Source organism: Pipra filicauda, unplaced genomic scaffold, assembly GCF_003945595.2.
Source record: "Pipra filicauda isolate LSUMZ 115617 unplaced genomic scaffold, ASM394559v2 scaffold2_size9829703_pilon, whole genome shotgun sequence".
NCBI classification, from domain to species: domain Eukaryota; kingdom Metazoa; phylum Chordata; class Aves; order Passeriformes; family Pipridae; genus Pipra; species Pipra filicauda.
Window position 1 is genome coordinate 2,349,504 of NW_024104421.1, and position 23,988 is coordinate 2,373,491.

At 47.9% G+C, this 23,988-nt stretch overlaps 1 protein-coding gene across 2 annotated transcripts; it reads left to right on the forward strand.

The window, feature by feature from the left end:
• The first annotated feature begins 408 nt into the window (after positions 1-408).
• On the forward strand, positions 409-23,930 carry BID (BH3 interacting domain death agonist). 2 transcript variants are annotated; one of them, XM_039383263.1, is made up of 7 exons: positions 409-468; positions 15,483-15,597; positions 16,555-16,623; positions 18,262-18,496; positions 19,784-19,929; positions 21,589-21,792; positions 23,043-23,930. In XM_039383263.1, the coding sequence occupies exons 1-7, from the start codon at positions 413-415 to the stop codon at positions 23,052-23,054; spliced, it is 837 nt and encodes a 278-aa protein (XP_039239197.1). In that variant the 5' UTR covers positions 409-412; the 3' UTR covers positions 23,055-23,930. The 2 variants fall into 2 exon arrangements, with proteins under 2 accessions (XP_039239197.1, XP_027582347.1); XM_027726546.2 differs by lacking the exon at positions 409-468 and adding an exon at positions 2,653-2,666.
• Positions 23,931-23,988: the final 58 nt, after the last annotated feature.

The following is a 23,988-nucleotide window of genomic DNA, read 5'->3' on the forward strand; positions in this document are numbered from 1 at the left end:
AGTGTATGGACTCTTGGACACAGGAGGTCAGCTCCCATCCATAGCTTAGGAGACCAGTGTTGTGACCATCATGGCTATTTAATTACACTGTAAGGCTGTTAGTCCCCAGTCTCAATTAGAGACCCAGAGGTTCTACTATTTTATAAACTATGAACAGAGCAACTGGACTTCTAGGGACGACTTCCTCTATTGCTTGCTTGGGCAAAGATCTATGCCAGCCCTCCGAGATGAGCAGGGTCGCACGTCCTGCACGGATCAGCCACGTGTGTCTAAGAAATAACACCAGGAAAAGGCCCTCTAACAAATAAACCCCGCCCCAGGAGCCCAGCATGGTGGCAGCTGCTGCTTTCTGTTTTCATTCATAATGAAAGTAGCCTTCAGGAGCCTCTGACCTTTTCCACAGGTGGTGTCCATGCCCTCGAAGCTGCCTCACCCACCTGACGTCATTCCCCAGCTCTCTGGGAGGAGGTAAGGAACAGCAGGGAAGTTACCGAGGTGGGAGGGAGAACACGCTTTCACGTGAGGGGCACAGGAAGGATGTCAGTGGGCTCATTGAGTAATGTGCAGAGCCCCTTTCTGGCAGCAGCAGATATATATTATCTTATACAGCCCTCCTGCCTATACTCGGCCTGGATAAGGACAACGAAGGTAACTTGTCAGGAAAAATAACTAAGAGGAAGTCATACCTAAAAAAACTCTGCCGCTCTGGCTTCCCTCATATTTTACATTTTTGAAAATTGCTCACCATGAGTGCTGTGACAGCAATTAGCAATTGCAGCTGCCTACATTAGCAATTGCAGCTGCCTACATTAGCAGTTGCATTTTTAAGAGAATGCAAACCTAATCCTGTAAGGATGCTACTTGGCCAGACGTCTCTAAGAATTCAAGCAGAGCCAGAGTGTATCTTCCTCCTTTAAATCCTAAGCATCATCAGCAACAGAGCAATTACCAAGGAAAAGGATCCTACAGGTGGTAAGGGATGAAAGTAACAGTGCTGGCTTGTGGCTGCATCTCTTCTGGCACCATCCTCCTGGAGAGGCAGAGGGAGAGGGCCTCCTGCTTCATTTTATAGGTATTAGACTTGCCTCCTCCCTTAGCCTGCATCCTTTTACACAGCACTTAAAATAAGGAAAGAAAAAAAAAAACCCTGTCCTAACCAAGCTTCAGAAAAGTAACGTTTTCCCTTGGCACCTTGGGAACACTGTAAATGCCTGTGGATAGCAGGAAAGTGGATAAACTAGTATTTCCAAACCTGCTGAGTGTGTGGTAATTTTCTGCATGTCTCAGACACAGAAATCACGTGGGTTTCTGTAAGCAAAAGATAACATCTCTTGTTTATTATTAACATTTCCTATACAAATATATAATCTGTATTACTCAGATACCAGAATCCAAAAATATAAAACCCACTTATCTCAAGAGAAAAACTATACTTTGGGCATAAGGGAGAGAGTGTGTCTTGCCTACTTGGGGCTCGCAGTGCTGACTTTCCGAGACCAAGCCGAAAAGTTTGAAGAAACAGAAACTTTTCTTCAGTTCCTTGGAACTTAGAAGAGTCAGCAGATGTCACTTTTTTCCCCCCCCTACATCATTCCCAGCGGGAAACCACCTGATGGGTTGACCAATATGACTCAAACCAGAATCAGAGTCAGCTTGGTCCGTTTCACGGAGTCCCAGGAACTTTAAAAAGCGCTCTGTGATCAGCCCCTCCCTGGGCAAACACCCGTGGAGTGGCCTGCGGGGTGATCCCAAGGCTGAGCACGGCCGTGACTGCGCGTGTTGGGAAGAAAAGCGTGACGGAGGAAACCTGCACTGAATACCAGGTAAGCATTGCTTTAAACGGAACTGTGTTAAAGTGTAAGGCTGTATTAAATACAAATTAGTTTAAGTAGTACTATATTAGTTAAATAGGACTATATTACTACACCTGGAAGGAGGTTGCAGCCAGATGGGGGTTGGCCTCTTCTCCCAAGCAAGCAGTGACTGAATGAGAGCACATAGACTTTAGATGCACCAGGGGAGGTTTAGGTTGGACACGAGGAAAAGTTTTTTACACAGAAAGGGTGATTAGACATTGGAATGGGCTGCCCAGGGAGGTGGGGGAGCCACCGTCCCTGGAGGTGTTTAGGAAAGGCTGGATGTGGCACTCAGTGCCATGGTCTGGTTGACACGGTGGTGTTCGGTCATGGGTTGGACTTGGTGGCCTCAGAAGTCTTTTCCAGCCTGATCGATTCTGTGATGTTAAGCCCATGAAACGACATCAAACGAAAATTTAAATTCATTTGTCAGGGAGGGGAGTGGCTACAGATGGGGCATAGACGAGGAGACTTCGGCCAAGCAGCAGCACGAGGTGGGGACCCATCAGAACTCCGCAGCTGTGCTGCCCCCCGCCCCAGCGGATCCCTGTGCGGGCTGGGGGCTGTGTCGGGGCCGGGGATCCCCGCCCGGGCGGACCGCGGGCTCCGGGGGCGGTCCCGGAGCGCTCCCGGCGCGGAGCCCTCACGGCCCGGGCGCGCGCGGCCGTTGGCGGGGCCCGCGGGGCGGGGCCGGAGCGGAGCCTCTCAAATACCGGGAGAGGAGGCGCCGCCGCCGCCGAGCGCTCCTGCCCCGCTCCCGGTGAGTACGGCCCGCGCCTGCCCGCGGCGGGGATACCTGCGTGCGGCGGGGTGAGCATCGGCCACCGCCTGGTTCCCTCCCCCCGAGAGGTCGGTGCGGCCGCGCCCGGGAAGGGCCGCCAGCCGTGTCGGGTCGGGGGCCGGGCCCGCCGCCGCCCGGGCCGCGGGGCATCAGCGCCGGGGCGGGCGCTCCCCGCTGCTCCTCGCAGCCCCCCGGCCTGCGGGGCGAAGGGACCCCGTGCGCGCCTTCTGCTTTCCCTTGCGGATGCTGGAAACTCCTCTGCCCCCCGTTCCCCCTGAACTCCTCTGCCGTTCTCCCTTTTCCTTCTTGCCCGCCGAGTCTGGCCTGGCGCTTATCGGCGCGGTTTTTTCTCCCTTTGCCGTGTTTCCCGCTCGGTCTCCGATGGCCGTGTCGCTGTCCCGCCCGTCCCTCCGCCCGTACTGGGAGCGACCCTCGGCTCTGCTGTCGCCTCCGGCCCCTCTGTGCTTCTCCCGCCGGGATCGAGCCGCTCTCTGCACCCCCGTCCCCGCTTCTGCCCTCCCTCCCGCTCGGGGGCTAGCTCGTAAACCATAAAAGCTCCCTCTTGCCTTTGGACTACGTGGTAAAGTCCAACACGTCGCCCTCGGTCCCCGGTGAGAGTTTTCGCACTGGAGGGGCTTTTGCTGGGCAGGGAAGAGGAAGGAGTTAATCCTGTAGCGGCAACTCCAGAGGGACCCGCGCTTGCCTCAGCCTTCCAGCAAGAGGGATGTGGGAGTGGCAGCTACAGCGAGAAAGCGAGGCAAGAAAGGATTTCTAATAATAGCGTTAAAACTTGCAGGAAAAGCTGGTAGTTAATACGGGTGAGTCAGTTCGGTGTGTGCTTTTCTCCGCTCTCGGTGCCTTCCCCGGGGCTGTAGGTGTCTGGCCGCCTGTCGAGGTGGTGAGCGCCTTCGGCTGTCCCTTTGTTTCCTGTGAGGAGCGCTCGCGTTCCCGTGACCCAACCACACGTTCGATCCAGGGTGACGGAAGGCTGGAGCTGGAGGCTGGGCGGTGTGCGAAGTGGGAAGCAACAGAGTGAGCGGCACCCCTTCCTTAGGAGGGTGTTTCTGTAGTGCACGTGGTCTGGTGATGGTCTGTAACTTGGGGTGACAGTGGCTCTCAAACTGATGGGTTTGGGGGGCTTCTTGTCTTTTTTTTTAAAGCACAATATTTTGTAGCTTAAAAAAAAAAAGTACAGGACCTCAGAGTTATTTAAATCACCGAAGTCTTAATTCAGGAAGTCCATGCTTATTTCAGAAGCTGTGAATTTTTCTTGATGTTTCTTGGGGCATCTGGGCCAAAATCTTGCTGTCGGATACTTGTTATCTTTTCATAACCGTTAAAATGTTTGGTGGAGGAAGGAGCAAAGTGGTTCCCCAACAGGAAATAATTTTTAAGGTTTTTGTTTTGGTTTGGTTTTCTTTGTGAAGGACTTTTGCAAAAAGTCCACTTGTGGGGAAGATTGGTTGGTGTTGTGTTATAACTTTCTGTCGCTAATCAGAATGAAACTGTTTTCACCTGCCTGTGGAAGCATAACATCTGAGAAAGTGTTGTTTAAAAAGAAGGGGGTTTTCTGTGTGGGTTTTTTTTTTTCCACTCCTTTGTAACTTCTTTACATAAGTTTAGTGCTGTTCAGAGTCTTCTTTAGGATAAAGCTTTGCAACATCTGTTCCCTGTGATCTCCTCTGTGCCGTGGTGTTTCACAAAAACCCTGGGGGAATGCATTGTATAAAAAAAGGCATTCTAGCACTCTGCTAGAATTTGCTTGGATTTCTGCAACCCATTTTCCTGTCTTCCCTTCTAGGTCTCTTGTCTGTCATTACAAAGCATTTCCGTTGTGCATGTGCAGAGTGTAACAGGTGATTGCAGACCTTGTGGACAGGCTGCCTCACACCAAAAAGGGTGGGTGTGAAAATCCCCCCTTCTGATTTGGCAGCGCCTTCTTGTTTGCATCGGGTGACATTTGCTGAATTTATGAAGAAAAAATATGACTGATTCTTGGTTAGGTGGTTTTGTTGGGTTTCTGCCCTCCCAGTTTCTCAAAATCAGATTAGGCCAGCTGAGGCTGTGAGTTCAGCTCGGTTTCTCACTGTGCACGGGCAGCAGAACAATGTGCAACACTTCACCAGGGCTGCCTGTGCAAACCTGGAGTCTCTGCTCCGGGGAATTGGGCATGTCTGTACCCAGCACTGGGATGCTACACCTCTGGATAATGTGAGGGCCTTGCACAGTGTGGCTTTTTATTTCTGTTAGCTCCCAAAACAGTAAAAGCTGTGATATATAATTGGGAAGATTGGTGTGTGTGTGTATTCACTGAGCACTCTCACCTGGGGTCACGTTATACCATGTTGTTTCCGGATATTTTGTGTTTCCTGTGTAACAGGATGACAGGAGTCATCCACACTCAGCAGTAGTCTGAGGAGCTGACAGATCAAACAGATTTTTTTTTTTTCTGTAATAGAATGAAAGTGTTTAGACTGGAAGCAGGCAGACACATAAATCTAGTGACTGTCACCTCTGGAGACCTTCCTGGAGCAGCCTGATGCTTGGAAGTCATCGCTTGCCTTATGCTTCATCAAAAGGGGGAGAAGAGACTGTATATCAGGTTTATATACCTGATGCAAGGACTGCTGGAGGAGCAGCTACGAGGTGTTGGCTCCTTGATAAAGCAGCTCCTTTGACCTCTGGATATGAACTACCAAGTTGAAGGGGGGTAGGGAGCCAGCCTGATTTGCAGTTTCTCTGCTGGAACAGGTTTCATTTTTACCAGTCAGCAGTTCCTCGACCAGTGAAAGAGCAGAATTCACTATCAGTTCTGGTTTTGGGGGTTTTCTGCAAAAAGCCTTCCTCTGTGCTTTTCGTGGCATGCTGTGGCTTTTTGTCTGTGGTAGATTTTACAGAGTTTTGGGGGCTGGAATTATCTCCATATCTGTGTGGTGTGCAAAGCCAGGTACATGCAAATATTTCTAATTAGCGAGTGGAACTCACGGCCAAAGGTGCAAAACTCTTGAAAACTGAGCCCCTGTTAGTTTTGGATGGCTTGTCTTGGGGTTGGAGGAGGTTGCAGGGGGCTGAGTTCAACTTTAGTTAAAACTCATCAGTAGTGATTACAGATTGTGCATAGATGGTCTCTTCCCCAGAGATTTTACAAGTCTGATTCTTTTGACCCAGAGTAGATAAGAAGGATATAGGAAAAGGAGCAGTAAAAGGTAGAAAGGCATGTTGAGTCACACAGTGTCCAATTTCATTCTTTAGGTTTTGAAAGCAATCTGTTAAGCTTCTGTGATTGCCTTGATTTGTACCAGACCTCTGTAGTGAACCATGTCCTGACACCCTGCTGTTATCCCATCTATCCTGGGAAGTGAACAGGACTCTAGCTGCCAGTGGTATGCATTAGGCACCTCCTTGCACCTGGATGTGATGGCACAGATTGCCTTCTCCGTGCTTTTTTGAAGGAATAGCTCAGTGTAGAGCGCAGGGGTGTGTTGTCTCTTTCACACCCTTCTTGGCAACAGCTGCTCCAAGAATTCTTCAGTCCCCTCCCCTCCAGTAGCCCCATGGCTGGGAGTTTTGTTAGCACTGCCTCGGGCATTAAGTGGCTTCTGTTCTCCATCCAGTCTGCTGGTTTCCCTGTCTCTTTGCATCCCAGTGGCACTGCATGGAGGTGCTTCCTGGCCATGACAGGCTTTGATTGGACTGTTCTTGCTGACAAACATGAGGAAAGGCCTGTACACCTTAATGCATCCTCAGAATGCTGCCCTTTCTCACAAGAGAGGGCAGTGTCATTGTGGCTTTAAACTCCTCCTACCCCAGTGTTTTGCTCACCATTTTCCTTTAAAATTTCAGAGCTTTTATTCAGCTTCACTGGAGTATGAGGAGGGGAGTTGGACTGTGTGTGCAATCATGGCACACACTGATGTTGAATTTTTAAGTGTCTGCAAGCCTGCTGTATTTCCTGATAAAACGCTGCGACCTTTGGCCAGTTCCTAGTATGCTCTTGCTGCTGTTTATGGAATGGGCAATGCCCAGGTCTCTCCATAATGGGATCTTTTCTTCTGTCCTTTAAAGGAGCAAATACGTTCCTTGGTCAGTGTAACTTCTGGTAGTTTGGTGTAATTACTGTAACGCCTTTAGATTGACAGCCACACGAAACAAATCCACTTAGATCAGCTACTTGCTGTGTTTCGGTTTTATCTTCTCTTCCTGTGTTTCAACATCAACCTGTGTTTCCCCCGAAGTTAGAACTGAAAGTGAAATGTTTTTGTGCTACTTCATGCACAGTCATGTGTTTTCTCCTAGGGGAAAAAAAAGACACTTTGTCACTGTGTTTTTAGACCTACAGCTGTAGCTGTTCAGTGGAAGAAGCAGCGTGCTGAGGCATCTCCTGTTTATCTGGCACTAGGAAATGTGTGCTTCTGGAGGCAACTGCTCTGCAACTCTGCTGGCACAGAGAAACACTGTTCCTGCAGTGTTTCTTTGAAAGAGGGTATTTCCTTAGCCGCGTGTTTTTGTTAAAGGTGTTTAAAAGAGGTAATGCTTTCTTTTATGCTCACAGTGTTTGAGGTGCTGCTGTCAAAAGGCTTTGGTCAGGGTTATGAATGCCAGTTTGAGTTACCGTCATTTGTGGCTGCCTGGTTTGATGCACAACTTCCTCTTTAAGGTTCTTGAGGGTGTCTGGGCTCCTGTCATAAGAGATTCCTTCAAGATTATCTTGATTTTTTTTTTTTAACTGACTTCTTGAATTTAATGATGGTGGTGGAGTGGGAGGTTGCAGTGCAGCACAGTGGGAGAGTGTAATCAAAGGACCAGTGTCAGGCTTTGCCTCTGGGGATTGTCTCTCTGGCTGTTTGTGCTGGTATGTGGTTCTTTCATAAAAGTGAGGAACGTAAGAGATGTTTATATCTGTGATACGCTTGATGTTTAGGAGCAAGGGAGCCAATTTAAAATTCATTTTCATGTTTTGGAAAAGCTGTCAAATATTGAGACAGGGTTGTGTATGCTTTCAGAGCACATAAGCATGCAGCTGTGAAGATTTGCCTTTGTATCCCATCTTCCATAAATACTTGAAGTTGTTTGTTTGGGGGTATTTTTTGTGGTGAATGTTCAGAGTCTGATTAGGTGAACAGACTCCACTAAAATCATTCCAGGGAGTACCAGTGAGAAAAATTTCCCTTGAAAGTAAGTTGTCCAGTGCACTGAGATGTTGCTTAGTGGCTCCATGAGTGCCCTCCTGGCTGTTGCACCAGCATCCTTGTTTTAACTCAGCAGGGAGCTTACCAAGTGCTGTTCTCTGATGACCCATGCTGATCCAGTATTTAAACTTCACATTGAAGCATCTTTATAGCTGCTGTTTGTTTCAGAAAGCAGTGCAGATATTCCTGGTACTTATGAGTCTGGAAAAGTACTTCTTGTCTGGTCATATGACCTGAAGGTAACCAAGGGCCGAGAGAATGCTACTGTTAGTGGCCACCTGTGCCCATAGAGCTCTCTTCTTGATTTATTTTTTTTATTACTTTTGATGGTTCTTACTTTGCTTATCTAACTTGCCAGTTAGGCAAAGGAAAAACAGATTTACATTCCTCTTTGCTGTTGGTATCAGTTGTGAAATGCATCGAAGTTGCAATATGAAGTGGTATTCCTGATTTACTGACAAATCTGTGCTCGTGCTGGCACATAACAGTAGTATATGTGTTAAAACTAAAATAAAGAGGATTCTTTTGTCCTCTAGGTGGCATGGCAGTTATTGTATCCAGTCCCACTTTCTGAGGTCTTTTGGCTGGCAGAGCCTGTCCAAGGGGCACCTGCATCTGTCAGAGGCACTACTGCCAAGTGACGAGAGACTGTCTCTGCTGCAGGAACTGATCACTTTGCCAGTGCTCAACTGTAAAAGAATGCCACAGTGCAAGGGTCCAATGGCTGTGGCCCAGCAGGGATGTCTTCTAAATCCAGAGGCAAGTCTTGCATTTCTCTGAATGGACACTGTCACTTGGACGTCCCCTGTGATGACTGCAGTTTGTCCCGATGCTCACCACTTACCAGCATTACTGAGGAGCTCCCTGCTCTCAGACTGTTTGTCCTTCCTTTCTGATGTCAAAAGACTGCAACTGTAATTCTTCAGTCCTTCCTCTTTTCCAGTCATTTCCGAGAAACAAACAGTCAGAACTGCTTCAATATGCCCTGTGACTGTTGCAGGGGTGTGTTGCAGCTGCTGGGCTGGAATAGTTACACTTTCGAAGACAAAGCTAACCCGGTAAAGACCAACAGTCTCGAGTGTGAGAGTACCTTTTCATCAGGGTTTGCTCTGCTTCCTCCTGCCAGGTCCTTAGGAAATGTAGAAGTATTTTCTTAACCTTAACAAGGAAGTGAAATGCAGGCTGGGCTCACCTGGCTGGAGTTACTTTGCTCAACACCAGAGGGGAGAAATTCAGCTCAGTGAGAGATCAGAAGAAACCACCTGCACTGTAATAGTCAAGATGCAAGTTCTGCCCCTTTGTCTTAGTCACAGCCATGCCCAAAACATGGAGATGTGCAAATTCCATTTGGGTCTGACTCCAGTTAGCTGAATTCAAATCCCAGCTCCAGGCTTTGGGGCAGTTTGAGCTGCAGGCTTCCTGCTGACTCAGTTTAAGCCCAGCTGTGCCCGAAGGCTGCCTTCTGTAGAATAAACAGTGTTGTCATGCCGCTCCTGTCACTGATCTGATACAGAAACCACAGCGATCAAAAGCTCCTGCCTACCTCTTTTTTTTTTTTTTTTTTTTTTAAGAGAATTAGTAAAATGGCACTGTTCCTTCTTATTCATTCATGTGCTGCCCAGGAGTTGAGCAACAGAGCATTCTAAGCCGAATGAAAACAGTGGTTGATGAGGTAGTTGGACGTTTTTCTTCCCGAGAAGTCGAAGTACTGCCCAGACAACTAGAACATTTCTGCAATTCATGAAATGGCAATAGACCTTCAGGAACTGAAATAAATCTATAACAAAAGGGCCAACTGACACCTTCATTTTACTGTAATCTCAAATTTAGTTTTCTGAATTGGAGAATTCCTCAAAGAGGAAAATAAAGCCCCATCGAACAAAGTGTGCAAGGTATTTCCAAATCAAAATATACATCTGAGAGTACTTAGTGTCCAGGCTGAGATGTTCACTCTACACTTAAACAGCATAAAGAAGCAAAGATAAAAATGCCCCAGCTAAGGAAGTAGTTGGACAAGCATCTTTTGGTGTCGTGTCTTTGTGTTCCATTTAGAGTTTCAGCGCCACTCAATACTGGAAGATAAATAAGCACTGAAACTGTTCGGAGTAGAAAGTATATTCAGCATGTTTCAGTGTATTTTTACATCAAAGGTGTTAAGGGTAAACTGCTTTGTGTTGGTGGTGGGTTTTGTTTTCCCTCGCTGGAGTGATTTGTAATAGCATCATTTGCATCTTAAAGGAGGATAATTTGAAGCTGAAATGAATAGAAACAAAAGCTGAAAGCCTCATGTAAGCGGCAGTACTGCTTGGGAGTAGCAGGGAGAGGTTGTCCTGGTTGGATTTTACGTAGTCTCTTGTGATCCCTGACAAACAGGGTATCTTTCCTGAGAGTCTAGCAAACAAATCACGAGTGACTGAGGGATGAAGTCTGTCCTGCTCTGGCCCACTGAGCTCCTGGCATCTCCAGGTGTTCTGCTCATGGCTTGTCAGTTTTGCCACTTCCAAAATAAGCTGTTGATGTTGTATCCTCCCTCGGAGGCAAATGGACAGAAAATACCTCTAGTTTGGATGCAGTGTTCCCTATGGTGGAGAAAGTCCTAAGACCCTCCAAGCCAATAGCTCAGGTATTAACCAGGTGGTACCAAACCATCCCTTTGGTTTCACAGCAGCATGTGTATGTGCACCCAGAGATGTCCAGAGGGTCCTGTTCTGCCCATCCTTCACCTGGCTAATACATTGCAGTGTCTCTGTTCCCCCACCACCCTGCTTCTCTTTCCAAAGCCTAGAAGCAAATTCAACTTTAGGAATGCAGTGGGTCTCAGATGAGGCAAGCACTGTTACAGGGTGGCATATCCTGCAGGGTAAGTAGTGAAAGGAACAGGTTTTCTGTGGTTATCATAACACCCTATTTATTAATCTCAGCACTGTTTTGCACACCACCAAGATATCTTCCCTTTTGCTGTCGGTTCTCTCTCTCTCTCCTTGCAAGGTCTGAAGTGTGTGTGCAGCAACTGTGGGAGTAATCTGACTTCTTCCATAGCTAGGGAAATATGAGGAAAAACTCTGGTTATCTGGTAGTTGGGCTGTTTAGTTCTTGGTGGGTTTATGGGCTAGAAATTGAGCATTGCAGGGTGACAGGGATTCCTTTGGTGCTACGGACAACAGTGGCACAGCTTGGAATATCCTCAAATAAGGAACTTCATGTGTCTGTGATGCTGTTTCTCTTCCTTATTTTCCAGTAATAGCTGGTTAAGTAAAGTAGTTGTGCCTGTGGCAAGTTTTCTTGAAGACAGTGAAATTGAGTGGTTATGGCTTGGTGTGTGGGTTTAAAATGTCAGGACATATCAAGTACTCCGTTTCCCTGCCTGTAAAATGATGCCTTGCTCTGTAGCTCAGCAGTGAAATGTTTGCCTACAAGACAGGTAAGAGCCACCAGGTCCAGGAAGGGACAAACAGGCACTGTTCCATTTCTTCTAACAATGATGTCATCCTGACTACTAAAACCGCAGTTCTTATCTTTCAGCTGCCAGACAGGGAAACCAGTACACAGTATGGAAGTTTTTGACTCCTCAATGACTGATGGCTTTTTGCAGTTTCTGCTTCAAAGACTTTAATTCACTCCTAACTCTAATGTGAGACACAAAGATAAGTATCTTGACAAACTCACACAATTGATCCTTTGACTGATACTGTGACTGTCCAGGTGTTTGTAAGGGAGGTGTCTTGGAATCCAGACAAGTTGTTAAAGGAGGCAGTCCTACAGGCGTGTGGCTTTCCTGCAGGAAAGAGAATGTTTTCATAACCAGACAGTGTCTGATACAGCTGAGAATAGTAACTCACAGGCTGAACTGTGAGGAGAGGCCAAGGGTCTGAGGGGAAGTGATGGCAAGCAGAGACATTATTTGTGGGGTGGATTCTTTTCTGAGCTGTCTTGAAGATGTAGCAGAAGCTTGGAGAAGAGACGAAAGCTGATTTGTAGGGTGGCTTAATAGTGTTGCTGTAGGGATTCTGGGACCTACTCCTGTTATGGCAGCCCTGAGAGCTGTTGAGTGTCCCCCCACACGCTCCCTGCCGATCCTTGCAGCCAGCAGGAAGCTGCTGCTGACACGCCTGCGGTGCCTGAGAGCAGCAGAACCCCACGCTGGGTTTAGAGCAGGTGACACTTTGCCTGCTTTGCAGCTCTGCTGTTTCCATGTGTAGCTTCCCACCTGGGAAGATGGAATGAGTGCTTGCAGTGCTTGCCCTTGAGATGTCCGTGGCCGTGGTTATGGCAGGGAGCACCGAGTGTGGTCTCTGTCCAGCACAACAATGGCCAGTGCTGCCTCTTTCCCCAGGGTGGCAAGGCACCGTCAGCAAGGGCTGTGGGAGAAGTGCTATACAGCATAGAAGGCTTTTCCCTTGGCTTAGCCCTCACTGTATGATGAGGAGAAGATGCAGAAGAGAGGAAATTGTCTTGCAGTCCTGCCTTTCCCTTTCCTCTGCCCTGCAAAATTGCAGTTCTGTCTCTCCTTAAAGCCCAGAGTCAGGGGCTTCTGGTCCTGCCTGCTCTTGCCACCCCCTCACTGGTGGGCTGCAGATGGGAACAGTTGCTCTGGTGAGTTCCTTGTGAGATTTAAAGGATGATATAGGGATAATTTGGGGATGAGAGGGAGAAACAGAAGGTGGGACACCAGACCCGAACGACCTGTGTTGTTGGAGGGCAGTATGTACTGAGGGTGTACTCAGCCCCATCTAAAGAGTTATGGTTGCCTTGGGGGAAGTCTTGGAGACTTGATTTGTGGGAAGCATCCATGGGATTCACTTGTGAAAACTGGCATGTGTGTGGGTGAAAGGAGGTCTGTCCTTCTGTGCTGACAAGTGGCTGGTGGATGTGCTTCTCTGACTGTAATTATATTTAATTCACAAATGCCTCTCCAGTCTCCTGCATCCCAACACAATGTTGAATTGGAATGAACATCTCTACACTGACTCTGTAGAACTGATTAAGGGTCCTAAACTTGTGTTTGCAGTACCCCCTTCATTTTTTTTTGAAGTAAGAGATAAAGAACTGGTCCAAAAAAAATGGTTGTAATCTTATCTGTTGAATCTATTCAAGACATCTAGTGGTTTCTCAGAGGCAGCTGTTAACACATAAAGCTCATTTGTCTAATGAGTGAATTGCAAGTGAGAAAATGAATAATGTATTAAAATTAATTGGTATTTCAATTAAATTTTGTGAAATTTCATTTCCAGGCTTTCAGCAGCCCTAAAGCAGCCTTAGCAAATAATCTAGTTTTATTCTGAATGTGAATGCAGATGGGGTTTGTAGCCTTTATCCATCTTTTCTCATTATTCAACTAAAGATTCCTTTTACCCAGTATAAAGAAACCTTTTTCCATCCACCAGAAATGGTCTTAGGCTGGATCTAAAACTACCAGGGTTCCAAAGTCTTAATGATTAAAATCTTCAGGTGGCATCACCATGATTGCATTTGACTGTTTGGCGTTTGCTCTTTAGGGGTCCATGGGTTTTTGGGTTTTTTTTTGAGAGTCCATTAAGGAATTTGACTTCTCAGGAGGAACATTGAGACTATCCAAGCCCTTTATGTTGATTCAAAGTAATTATGTAAAACTTGAGGCTTGTGGAATTAGTAATTAATTAAATAAAAAATAATTGGCCCTGGATTGCAGTAATAGGAAGCCATTTTGTGGTGTGGGAGAAATCTTTTCTCCTCCTCTCTGGCCACCCAAGCAGAACTTTGCTAGCCCAGGGCAGGAACCCTTCAGGGGCTTTGGCTGCCTGGGTGGTCAGTCTTTGATTTAGGAAATTCAGTTCATGAAATTACCATATTCAAGCTTCCTTGTCTCATTTTTTTTGCCATATAAGTACTTTGGAGTGTGGTGGAATTTTTCCTTGTTCTTTTTGTTTACTTCTGCTCATGTGCAGGAGAGGACAAAACTCCAGTTTGCAACTACTATGGGTGACTTTTTTTTTAATGTCTCTATTTCTGTGGACTTTGCCCAGAGCTGAGATGATCCCTGAGGGGAGGGAAGAACCACACACGTTGTAAGTCTCTCCTCCCTGCACTGAGGTCTTGTCAAGGTGTTCTACCTGTGCAGGGCACCCAGCACTCAAGAAGGACTTTTTTTTTTGCTCTAACCAGCATGTGAGCATCTGCCTCTTTCTGAAAATCATAAGTGCTTTCAAAACACAGTATTTGAATCTGTAGAGACAGACAGGCACCTTTCCTGCACACTTCCAGGAACTGATGTGTGGAACATGCCCGGGCTTGAGCTCCTCTTGCAGCTTCTTATCAGTAAAGTGAGCTGGTGTGGATGGTGCAGAGGCTCGTGCCAAGCTGCTGTTCCCCGCCTTTCTGGGCCTGGCTTTGTGGGCATGCCCAGAATAAACCTGTGCTGCTTTGTTTGACTTGTATTTTCTGCTTTGGGAATGGAGCAGTGTGCTGCTTTTCCTTCCCAGACTGGAGCAGTCCGTACCTCTTCTTTTAAAGCAGGGAGTGGGAAAAGACAATAGTGTGTCTCCTTTTGGTGGCCTCTTCCCATGAGTGTTCAGACTGAACCAAATGAATTTCCTGCCAGTATGAAACAGTGTGAAAAAAAATGTAGGGGATCTGGGTGTTAAAGCCACATTCTGAGCTTACCTTGGAAAGATGTGTCAGGTGGCAAACCCCCAAGGAAGCATCTTGACTTCAATTTCTATTCCGTCCTCTTGCTGTAAGAAAAGCTTACATTGGTCCCTCTATAGGATGATATTTTATTTAGTCCATTTATCACCATCTGTCGATGCTCAGCTCTCCCTCCAGCAATTTACAGGAATTCTCAACAATGAGAAAAAGTAGGTCACCCCAGCACTGTTGGGCTGCGTTTGGCGGGAAGAGCTCTGGCTGTAGGGCTTTGGTGAGTAAGGAATCTCATTGGTGCTGGTCAGTCAGGCAGCCTCACCAGCACATCTGGCCATTTATGTGCAGCTTGCAGCTGGAGTGGCTTGTGTTGCATCACTTCTGCCAGAAGCCTGGGAGAACATCTGCCCCTCCACGACGGAGGGTGGTGTGATCAGAGGGTGGTGCAGCTTCTTGCACCTTGAAAGATGGGCAGCTCTCTTCAGTTTATATTTGTGTTATAAAGTCAGCTGGCTGCTCCCAGCCCAAATTAGCCAGCATGGGTTTGTCTGATCAGCTGTGGAGTCCTGCTGTGGTGCCACACGAAGCTTTTGGCACAGGCTACGGCTGGGTGGGGATGGCAGTGCTGATATTGCTGTGATGAATGGGGTTTTCCAAGCAAATGGGATGTGGGCAGAGGAGGCTTGGTACTGCTTCAGGCTTCCTGTGGTCTAAGCCATGATGCTTCAGGAAGTAGTGTTTAACTCAAGAGGAGTTAATAGCAGAGGATATCCACTGTTTGCCAGTTGTAACACGGACACCTTGGTTTTGGTCTGAATTACTTCGAATTGAAAATAAATGTTGTCTATAAAACCAGAATATGTGCAAGCTGAGGCTTTACCTAACCTACAGAAATATTGCTGGTGTGGATAACTCCTGAGGAGTTTGCACAAAGCCAAAGTCCTGCCACAGACTTAGTGCTAAATCCCCACTTTCCTCTTCATCCCAGAGTTCTGTTTCCAGTTCTCTAACCTGAATTAACGTCTGTCTCTCCTCCAGCAAAGTCAAACCCAGGAGAAGGGTCACTTCTGACCTGTTTCAGAACTCTGTCAGGTCCCAGAGAAGAGGACAGAGGGGACTGCACTCTCCCCAGCCAGCACTCTTTAGGGTAGAGGTGAGTAGCAGCAATGGGGGTTTGAATGGAACAGAGGGAAATACAAAGCAGCAAAGGCTTAAGCCTGTGTTTTAGCCATTAGTCTGACATAACAACTCTGAAAAGAAGGGCTCGTGGTTAATACAGTGCCTGTGAGCTATTGTGTGTTTTAAATGTATCTGAGATTGTGTTTTGCCCTTGGACTCTTAAGAGCCTTTAAAAAGTTGGGCAGGTCTCTTGAAATATTACTGTGGTTTGCTTCAGAGGTTGAATTAATTTCTGCTTTCACTTCCTCCTTCTTCTCCACCAGCACACTTAGTTATTTAAAACACAATTACGAGGGGTTGTTACTGTGAAACGGGATCATTCATCACTAGCCCAGGTTAGCAGGCCATCTGTCTGGGCTCCTGAGTGCTTTCCCTCCATTTTTGGCATTTGGTGGGAAGTATTGAAAGGAGCCTGAGTATCCACACGTATCTCTGGCGCGGGGGGCAGGGGGAGGCACACTTGAGATCCTGCAGGTGTGCAGTGGTGTCAGCTGAGTGTTTCACTACAGGCTGTGCTGCTGTGCACGAGAGCCAAGCAGCTCACCTGCTCTCAGAAGGTGCTCAAATTCCTCTCTGGTAACACTGCTCTCCATTCCAGCCTCTGGCACTGTGTGAGGGTTGTCCCTCTCCTCCCCAGCACCACCTTGGCTTTAAAGCCTCACTTGTAGGTTATGTCCCTCCAGTGTCTGGCACGTGTCTGTGGCAGGAAGGAGTTTCATGCCCCTTACTCACATTCACATGCCCTTCTCACTCAGGCAGCTGTGGATTTCTCAGCCCTTTTTCATGACTGCCAGCTTTCCAGAAATACGGATGTGCATCACTAAAAAGGTCATTTTCTGCAAGACATGGCCAGATAGACGAGCACTGCTGCAAGATGTGGATTTATGGAATTATTTTTTTTTTCTTTCACACTCTTCTTACTCTTTTGTAGGACAAGGAGTTCTGGTCTGAAGCAGAGGGTGACAAGAGCTGCTCTGTCTCTCAATCGATCATGCAACAGGTTAGAGTCAAGCATGGCTGAAGTCAGCTGTTTGCAGTGACCAGTGGTTCTCTTGTGCACTAGTGTTGGCTCATGTCCTTCTCATGTTTCTCAGAGTTCCTGCAGGGGCCCTGACACTGCTCTGAACACAGAGGAGTGGATGGAACTGTGTAGTTTTCAAGCTGCTTCCTTGTTATCTCTCTGTGGCACTCCCCCTTGAAACTGCAGGCTGGAGATGTAGCTATGTAAGAGACTACGATGTTTATTGATAACGCTACAAACTGCTAAAACTAATAAATCAAATTAATAGGCACAGCGCTGTGATCAATTTATTGCATTGTTTTGTGTAACCTTGAACACAATTATGAAGGTGCTATTTTTCACACTTAAATCTGATTAACTACCTTGAACTGTTACTGAAATGTCTTGTCATCCTCCCCCACCCCAGCTTGTATTAGGATAGAATTCTAACCCTCTACTCTGCCCTCCCACAAGCCTTTTAAACATAATGTGATAGAAAGTTTATCTGAGATAAAGCCGATGACTAGTCCAGTGGGTTGTTGAAGGGGACTGTTGGAGGGTGTCCCAGAGAGCTTCTGTCACCAGGGGAACTTCACTAGAGTAAAAACATCGTGCTCAGATCATGGAAGATGTGCCTTTTGTTCATCTTTGACTGATCATATACCTTAATTTCCATTTGTTTCCATTTCTGAACTCTGCCTTTTGTTGACTTTGTTCCTCCTTTTCTCTTCCCAGTCTCCTCTCAAGTAAAGAACCCATCCTTAATTACTCTCTGTGCATTTTTCCCACTTGTGCTACTGTTGCCCAGGCACTGTGGGCCCTGTATGGTATTACTGATAGGGTTACCTAGATGGCCTTGCAAGGTTCCACTCCCCAAAACTCCCTATCAATTATCAAGTTCATCCTGGTTGCACATAGATCATCTTGTGCAGTTGGCATAGCAAGCCATCCTTCTTTAACCATTTTTCTTCTCCCTAGATGAAATTAGGCCTAAGTATTTTCTTACAGGCAGAGAGTCTGCATAACTGTGAGCAGCTGCTTGGCTCTGCATGAGGAGCTGAACAGGTTTATTATGGAGCTAGTTGAGGTTCTTTTGAAGGGGGAGAAGAAATGTGAACCTTGGGGTTTTTTGCAGGCTTATGCTATCTGCTATCTCTGTTTTCCACCTTGTTACTGCTCTGCTCTGATTACATTGAAGTGGGGAGCTGCTGCCTTCTTTTTGCACAGGAAGTACAATGCCCAGTGCCCAAATACAGGGGTAAAATCCTTCCAAACAGAGATGTCTGAGTGGGGGAAGTGGATGGTTTTTGCTGCATACACTTGTGTTTCAGAGGAGGAGCTCAGATCAGGGTTGCTGTCACTGCCACAGCTGGGAGTGCGAGGAGAAGGTGAGCTGGCTCTTCCACCACCAGTTGGTAAGGGCAGAGCCATCTGTCATTCAGTGTGGGACAGTTCAGTGCGGGTATACATCCAGGAGTTAGCATGCATTTGCTGAAATCTTGCTAATGCTACTCGGGATGCCCAAAGGAGGCCACAGAGACGTGCTCAGGGTTGGGAAACAGCGTGTGTGCAGAGCTTTTGAGCGGGACACGGGCTTGAAGTGATTTCCTAACATTTCCGATCAACGGATCTCTCCAGATGGAGCATGCCCTGCTGTACACCTTCCTGGAGGCATCCTCTGACTGCCAGTTCAAAGAGCAGCTGTGGTCCCTGGCACCTTTGTCTAACCAAGGGCCGATTGTGCCTCGTCGCCAAGGGGGGAGGACTGTGCATTACCGAGGGTGGCTTGTGCCCCGTCGCCAAGGACTTGACGATGACTCTGAACTCCAGTGTGACGGCAACCGGAGCGGCCACCTGCAGAACGGTGAGCTAGGTGAGTGTGCATTCCTCCATCCCAAATGTCTCTCTGAACATGGTGGGTTTTTTCCCCCCTTTCCTGTCTTGGCTGTTGACTGTTTCAGAGGAGTAGTGTTTTCTCCACTGAGAAACTTCACAGTGTGGCTGTCGGTTGGGAGTTTAACACTTGGGGATAAGACAGACTTTATCTGGCCATGGATTTCTAGAGCACCCGTAACCCCGGGGTTTTGTCTGCAGCACACGGGACAAGGGCACAAAGCTGGTTCTCATGATAGCTGCCCTCAAGGAGTGTGATATTAAAGCAGTTAAGTTGGGCCTCGTGCTGCTCCTCAGGCAGTGTCAGTACTGGGGCTGGGATCTTGGAACAAGTCGTGTTCTGGTACTGGGTGAATCCCTTTCTGCTCCACCACTGTGGTGGAAACTGTTCCTCACTCAGAAGGTTTCTGGTCCTTTTCCTGCTTCACTAGCCATCTGCAAGGTGGCTATTGCCCTTTGCCCAGGGTGTGCCAGCTGGCACATTGACCTCAACCAGGGTGAGGAGGAAGTGCTGCAGTAAATAGACCCCCTTGTACAAATTTGTGTAGGTCTCATGTCAGAAGTGACTGTGGGAAGCTTTGCCTGAAGGAGATTGAACAAGGTGTAATGGTTTTAAACTGAAAGAGGGCAGATTCACACTATATGTAAGGAAGATTCTCACAACGAGGGTGGTGAAACACTGGCACAGGCTGCCCACTGGCATTGGTGGATGCCCCATCCCTGGAAACATTTAAGGCTGGCTGGGGCTCTGAGGAACCCAATCTCATTGAAGATGTCCCTGCTCATTTCAGGGGGTTTGGACAAGATGGCCTTTCAAGGTCCCTCCCAACTCAAACTGTTCCATGAGATGCTCCATTTTAGATGGTGCTTAAGAGACAAGTCATGACAACGGTCACTTCAATAAATCCTAGAATCATTTATGGTGGAAAAGACTTTTAAGGTCATGCACAGTTTCTCAATTCCCCTCTCTGGACAGGATGTAGCCGTTGCTGTTCTGTTGAGATTTTGGCTGGAGATGTTCTAATATCCCCTGTAGTGATTTTTTTTTGGCTGCACTTTATCTAAACCATAGATAACAAACCTGTTTGTGCACTGTCTCTGTGAAGCAACTTGGGTTCATGTAAAGGAGTTGTGTTTAGAGCTGTCATGAATACACTATGAGAAGGTGGTTGCTAATGGAGATGAGCAAAATGCTGTGGGTCAGTTTACCTGCACTGAACCTGGTCTGGCTGCAGCCTGTGGACTAAATCCTACTCCGTGTTGGCAGAGGCTGACGCTCCAACAAACGAAGATGTTATCCGGATCATCGCTGCTCAGCTCGCTGAGATTGGAGACAAGCTGGACAAAGATGTCCAAGGAAACGTAGTAAATGATCTAGTGCAACACTTTCTGAATGAGAATCTCTCCAGAGAGGTGAGTGAAAAGCAACCTGGCTAGCAGTTCCCCTTTTGAATGTTGTGCGTCCTTCCTGCTGTGACTTCGAAAACAGCAAGCTTGCGACTTCTTGTATCTTTGCTATTTTGCTGATTTAATTCTTGCCATCTTAAAATTCAACCCAAACACTTACATTTGGAGATTTGTTAGAGGTGATTCTGTAGCCTGTGGCAGAAGTTACTGTGTAAATTTGGTTCCTTGGGCTCATCTCCTTTCTGCAGGTGCTGTAATTACAGCTGTGGGTAGTTGTGGAAAAGGACTGACTTTCAGAGGCATTTTGTCCTTGTTCTGTTGGCCCAGTGACTTACCTTTGAAAATTAACTGTCTGGTTAAGGCTTAGTATTTGTCCTTAAGATCTTTGGACTTTGGTGCCAAGTCCTGTGTGCCTGCTGATTGTCATGTGGGTAAAACAAGCAGGTTAGTGCCAGAAGCTTGACTTGTGCTTGTTACTGAACACTGAAGAGACAGCAAGTCATGAGACCCTTTTTTAGTGCCATAACTGTGGTCATAGGCTTGTGCTGGGAGTAGCAGTGGGTTTTGGCCTGGATGGGTGACCTGCTGGGGTGGCCTCTCCAGGTGGCCTCTTCCTCTTTGATGCAGTTGGCCCAGCATCTAACATGCCTTGCTGCTCTGCAAGGGAAATAGAGTTGAAAGTCTCTTGTGTTAAAAAGGAAAAAGAAGGATGTCTAAGGATTAGATCCACATCTGGACCAAGGGCCATAGTTTGCTTCCACAGAGCCTTCTTGGCATCTTCAAGGTAACTGTGGCTTTCTGGCTTGTTTGGCTTTCTCTGTCTGTGGTAAAGTTTTCTGTGCTCTACAAGCTAATGCTTGTAGAACTGAGGACCCACCTTCTTGCCGAAAAGGCAGGATTGAATGACTGTAACCAATCCTTTTGTTTGGTTGGTTTTTTTGTGATGTGGGGTTTTTCTACTAGGGTTTATCACTACACATATTCCAGCAAAGTCTGACCATTCCTCCCTCCCACTGCCTTGCTCTCCACCCAGTTAAGTTTCAGATCTTCAAATTTATTGCCTAACCTTTTAGTCTTTGATAAGACTGAGATATAAACCTAGTTGCTGACCTTGTTTTTTCACATTAGTAATATAGCTTAGTGTGTGCATATTGTTCTGTCTTGGGAAAACTGATCTTCCACTGACCTTGGGAGCAAGGCTTGGACACCTTCACTAGCTCTTCCTTAGGTGAAGGCTTTTCTGTGAAACTTCCTCTGCCTTTTTCCAGTCCCCACCTAAGCTTGTACCCCAGATCTACGCTGGGTGGATTGTCCTTTCCTGGGAGCCCCAGAGTTCCTTTACCATTTCAGGACTTGACAGGCTCAGTGCAAACCCTGAGGAGGAGGGGGCTGTTGCATCCTAAGTGTGTAAGGTGCCGTCTAAATTTTCCAGTGGTGGTGTGCTGCCTCCCTTTCGTTTTATCTTGGGTGAGCAGCTGAGCTCAGAGTGATCCTTGCTGTCATTCAGGGTTCGTAGCAGGCAGGCTGCCCTGCCTGGGAGGAAGGGGAGGGACATCCTGTGGATGCTGAAAGAAGCACATCAGTTACCAGCAGTCCTGGCAGGCTGTGCTGAGACCCCTTTCTCCCCAGCTGTTGCACTGAGATCCCTCTCCTCCTTCCATACAGGAGATAATGCGGCACATGTCAAGGGTAGTGAGAGAGCTTGCACAAGCCATCCCCGCAGACATGGAACAGGAGAGGGTCATGTTGGTGCTAGCAATGGTCTTGACTAAGAAAATTGTGAATACAGTGCCCTCCCTTCTACACCGTGCCTTCAGCGTCACTGTGGACTTCATGAACCAGCAGTTCCACAACTACATTGATGAAATGGTGAGTGCTGTCAAACAGCTCGGTGCAATCACAGCCGGCCTCTCTGCTGCCCTCCTGGCTGGCCTGGGTTATTCCCCGAGGGGTGGCCTAGCTCTGAACTGCCTGTGGTCTGCTGGGCTCCCTGAAGTGCTTTGGAAGTCAGGAGGGAATGTCAGTCTCTAAGGTGTGCTTGAGGGGGGTCACAGCTTCTGCTTGCCCCCCTCTGACAGTAGCCAGGGAACAGAGAGCTGTGACTGCTCCTCTCCTCCCTGCAGTCTCTTCAGGGAGCTGTGCCAGTAAGACTGGGGTTAATCATGCCCTCAGGGAAGAAAAGCCTGACCTGAGCTCTGATAGCTGTATTTCCTGAATGTCTTAATCCTGAGCTCTCTGCTCTTGACTTCCTTTGCTCCCCAGAGCTTGGCAGAACTGGAAGGGGAAAGGAATTGCCCCTGAGAAACGACAATAGGAGAGCAACAATGAGAAATGGTCAGATCTGTTTTTGTTCACTGTTGGAGCTTCAGCATAGGTGGATTCTGTGCAGCTCATGGGCAAGGTGGGGTAGAGGCCAGGGCTTCAGCTGTCTGGGAAGGGGAGAGGACACATGTAGTGAGACGTGGTGGTACTCGAGAATGAGTCTGAGTGGTCAGAGCTGTGATCCTGCCACTCTGTGCCACAGTGGTGACGCAGCTGTGGGGAGCTGCAGGTCCGTGGGACACCCCTGTGCTGCAGCCTTGCCATGGGCAGCACTGACAGCCACCTGCAGAGGGGCTGGGCTCACCCTGTGTCCCAGGACTCAGCACCCTGTTCCCTGCCAGGCAGCAGGGCATGCTGTCACTGTGCAGTGTCACTTGGCACTGCCCTTCCCTTCACTCAGTTTGGCTCCAGAGTGCTGAGTTATCCCAGAAATGGGTCACTCGTGTGGGACAGGCCCTTCCTGCTGCCCCAGCTGGCTCTGAGCACTGAGCAGCAAGGGCAGTCAGAGGGCTACTGGTTATCCCACCCCAGGAGGTGCCATCAGGAGCGGGCTGGAGCCGGGCGCCAGGGGCTGTCCCACACTGTTCCCCTGGGATGCCTCCCTGCCGCTGGCACGGGAAGGGGGGTGATGGCAGCCGCGGAGCACGGCAGGTGGCAGTGTCGGGGCGCGGTTCGCGGCACTGGGGACGCGCAGAGGTCCCCGGGAGCTGCCGGGCTCCTGGGCTGGGTGGGCTCAGGGCTTGCCGCGGGGGGTGGCTCTGCTGCTGTTAATGCCCGTTCTGTCTCTCTCCCTCCAGCTGGGTGAGTGAGCTCTCCTGCCCTCCACGTGGAGAACACGGATTCTAGAAGGCTGAACTTTTCTTGGTGTTTGCTTTTTAACTTCTGAGATACTGTGGAAGTGTCTCAGTATCTCCCACAGCTGTGAAAGGGATGGCAGAGCTCCATAGATAGGTTTTTGTAGATTAGCACAGCTCTGCCAGTACCTGCAGGGAGAAGTGCTTGCCTTTATAATTTTAGGATATTTTTTTCAGGTTCTTTTTTTTTTTTTTAGCAACAGCAGAGTTTGTGCAGACCCTGGCCTGTACCTCCAGAGGCCCAGTGGGGGCAAGGCCTGCACTCTGTGTTTTTTCTAATCAGCTGCAGCATTTTGCTTTAGTTATTCGCTTGCCAGCCCTGCTCTTGCAGCTGAGCCGTGCTGAGTGTTGCTCCCTGGAAGGCTTCAGGCTGTGAAATGGATGGTTGATCAGTACAGATCAAAAGTGATCTGTGGGGTGGGGGGGAATCAGGCCTACCCTGATGGGGAGCTGGCAGCAAGAGAGAACAGAGCCCTGAAGGACGGAGGGGTGTTTGGCCAGGTAAAGATACTTCAGTATCAATCACCATCCACCTGTGTTTGTTTGAAAAACAAAACTGATGGAATAACTGTAAAGAAAAAGGCAGGGGTAGGCAGGGGGCAAGTTTTTTTGATAATGCAACCTGGATATGCTTGAGAAAAAGTGATATATCTAGTAATCACATCTCAGGTTCAACAAACTTGGACTCAGGTTGTTTGACACATAATCATACGAGGTGGCAAACGCGTCACCTGTGATCCAGCTGCCTCATGAATTTTGAAAGTTTGTAAATATTTCGTGGGCTTTCTTAAATAAAAATGTCATTTCTCGTGGCACTATGGCTCGTAAGAATTTCAATTTCCACCTAGATTTTTTTGGTGTTGTCATTCCTCTAATTTACCAAGGCTTA

What these genes read in the sequence shown, in the direction of transcription:
- BID (XM_039383263.1), top strand. Translation starts at nt 413, where the DNA reads ATGCCCTCGAAGCTGCCTCACCCACCTGACGTCATTCCCCAGCTCTCT. An exon ending in CAGCACTCTTTAGGGTAGAG is followed by an intron (nt 15,598 to 16,554) that starts GTGAGTAGCAGC and finishes ACTCTTTTGTAG; the next exon opens with GACAAGGAGTTCTGGTCTGA. An exon ending in ATGAGAATCTCTCCAGAGAG is followed by an intron (nt 19,930 to 21,588) that starts GTGAGTGAAAAG and finishes CCTTCCATACAG; the next exon opens with GAGATAATGCGGCACATGTC.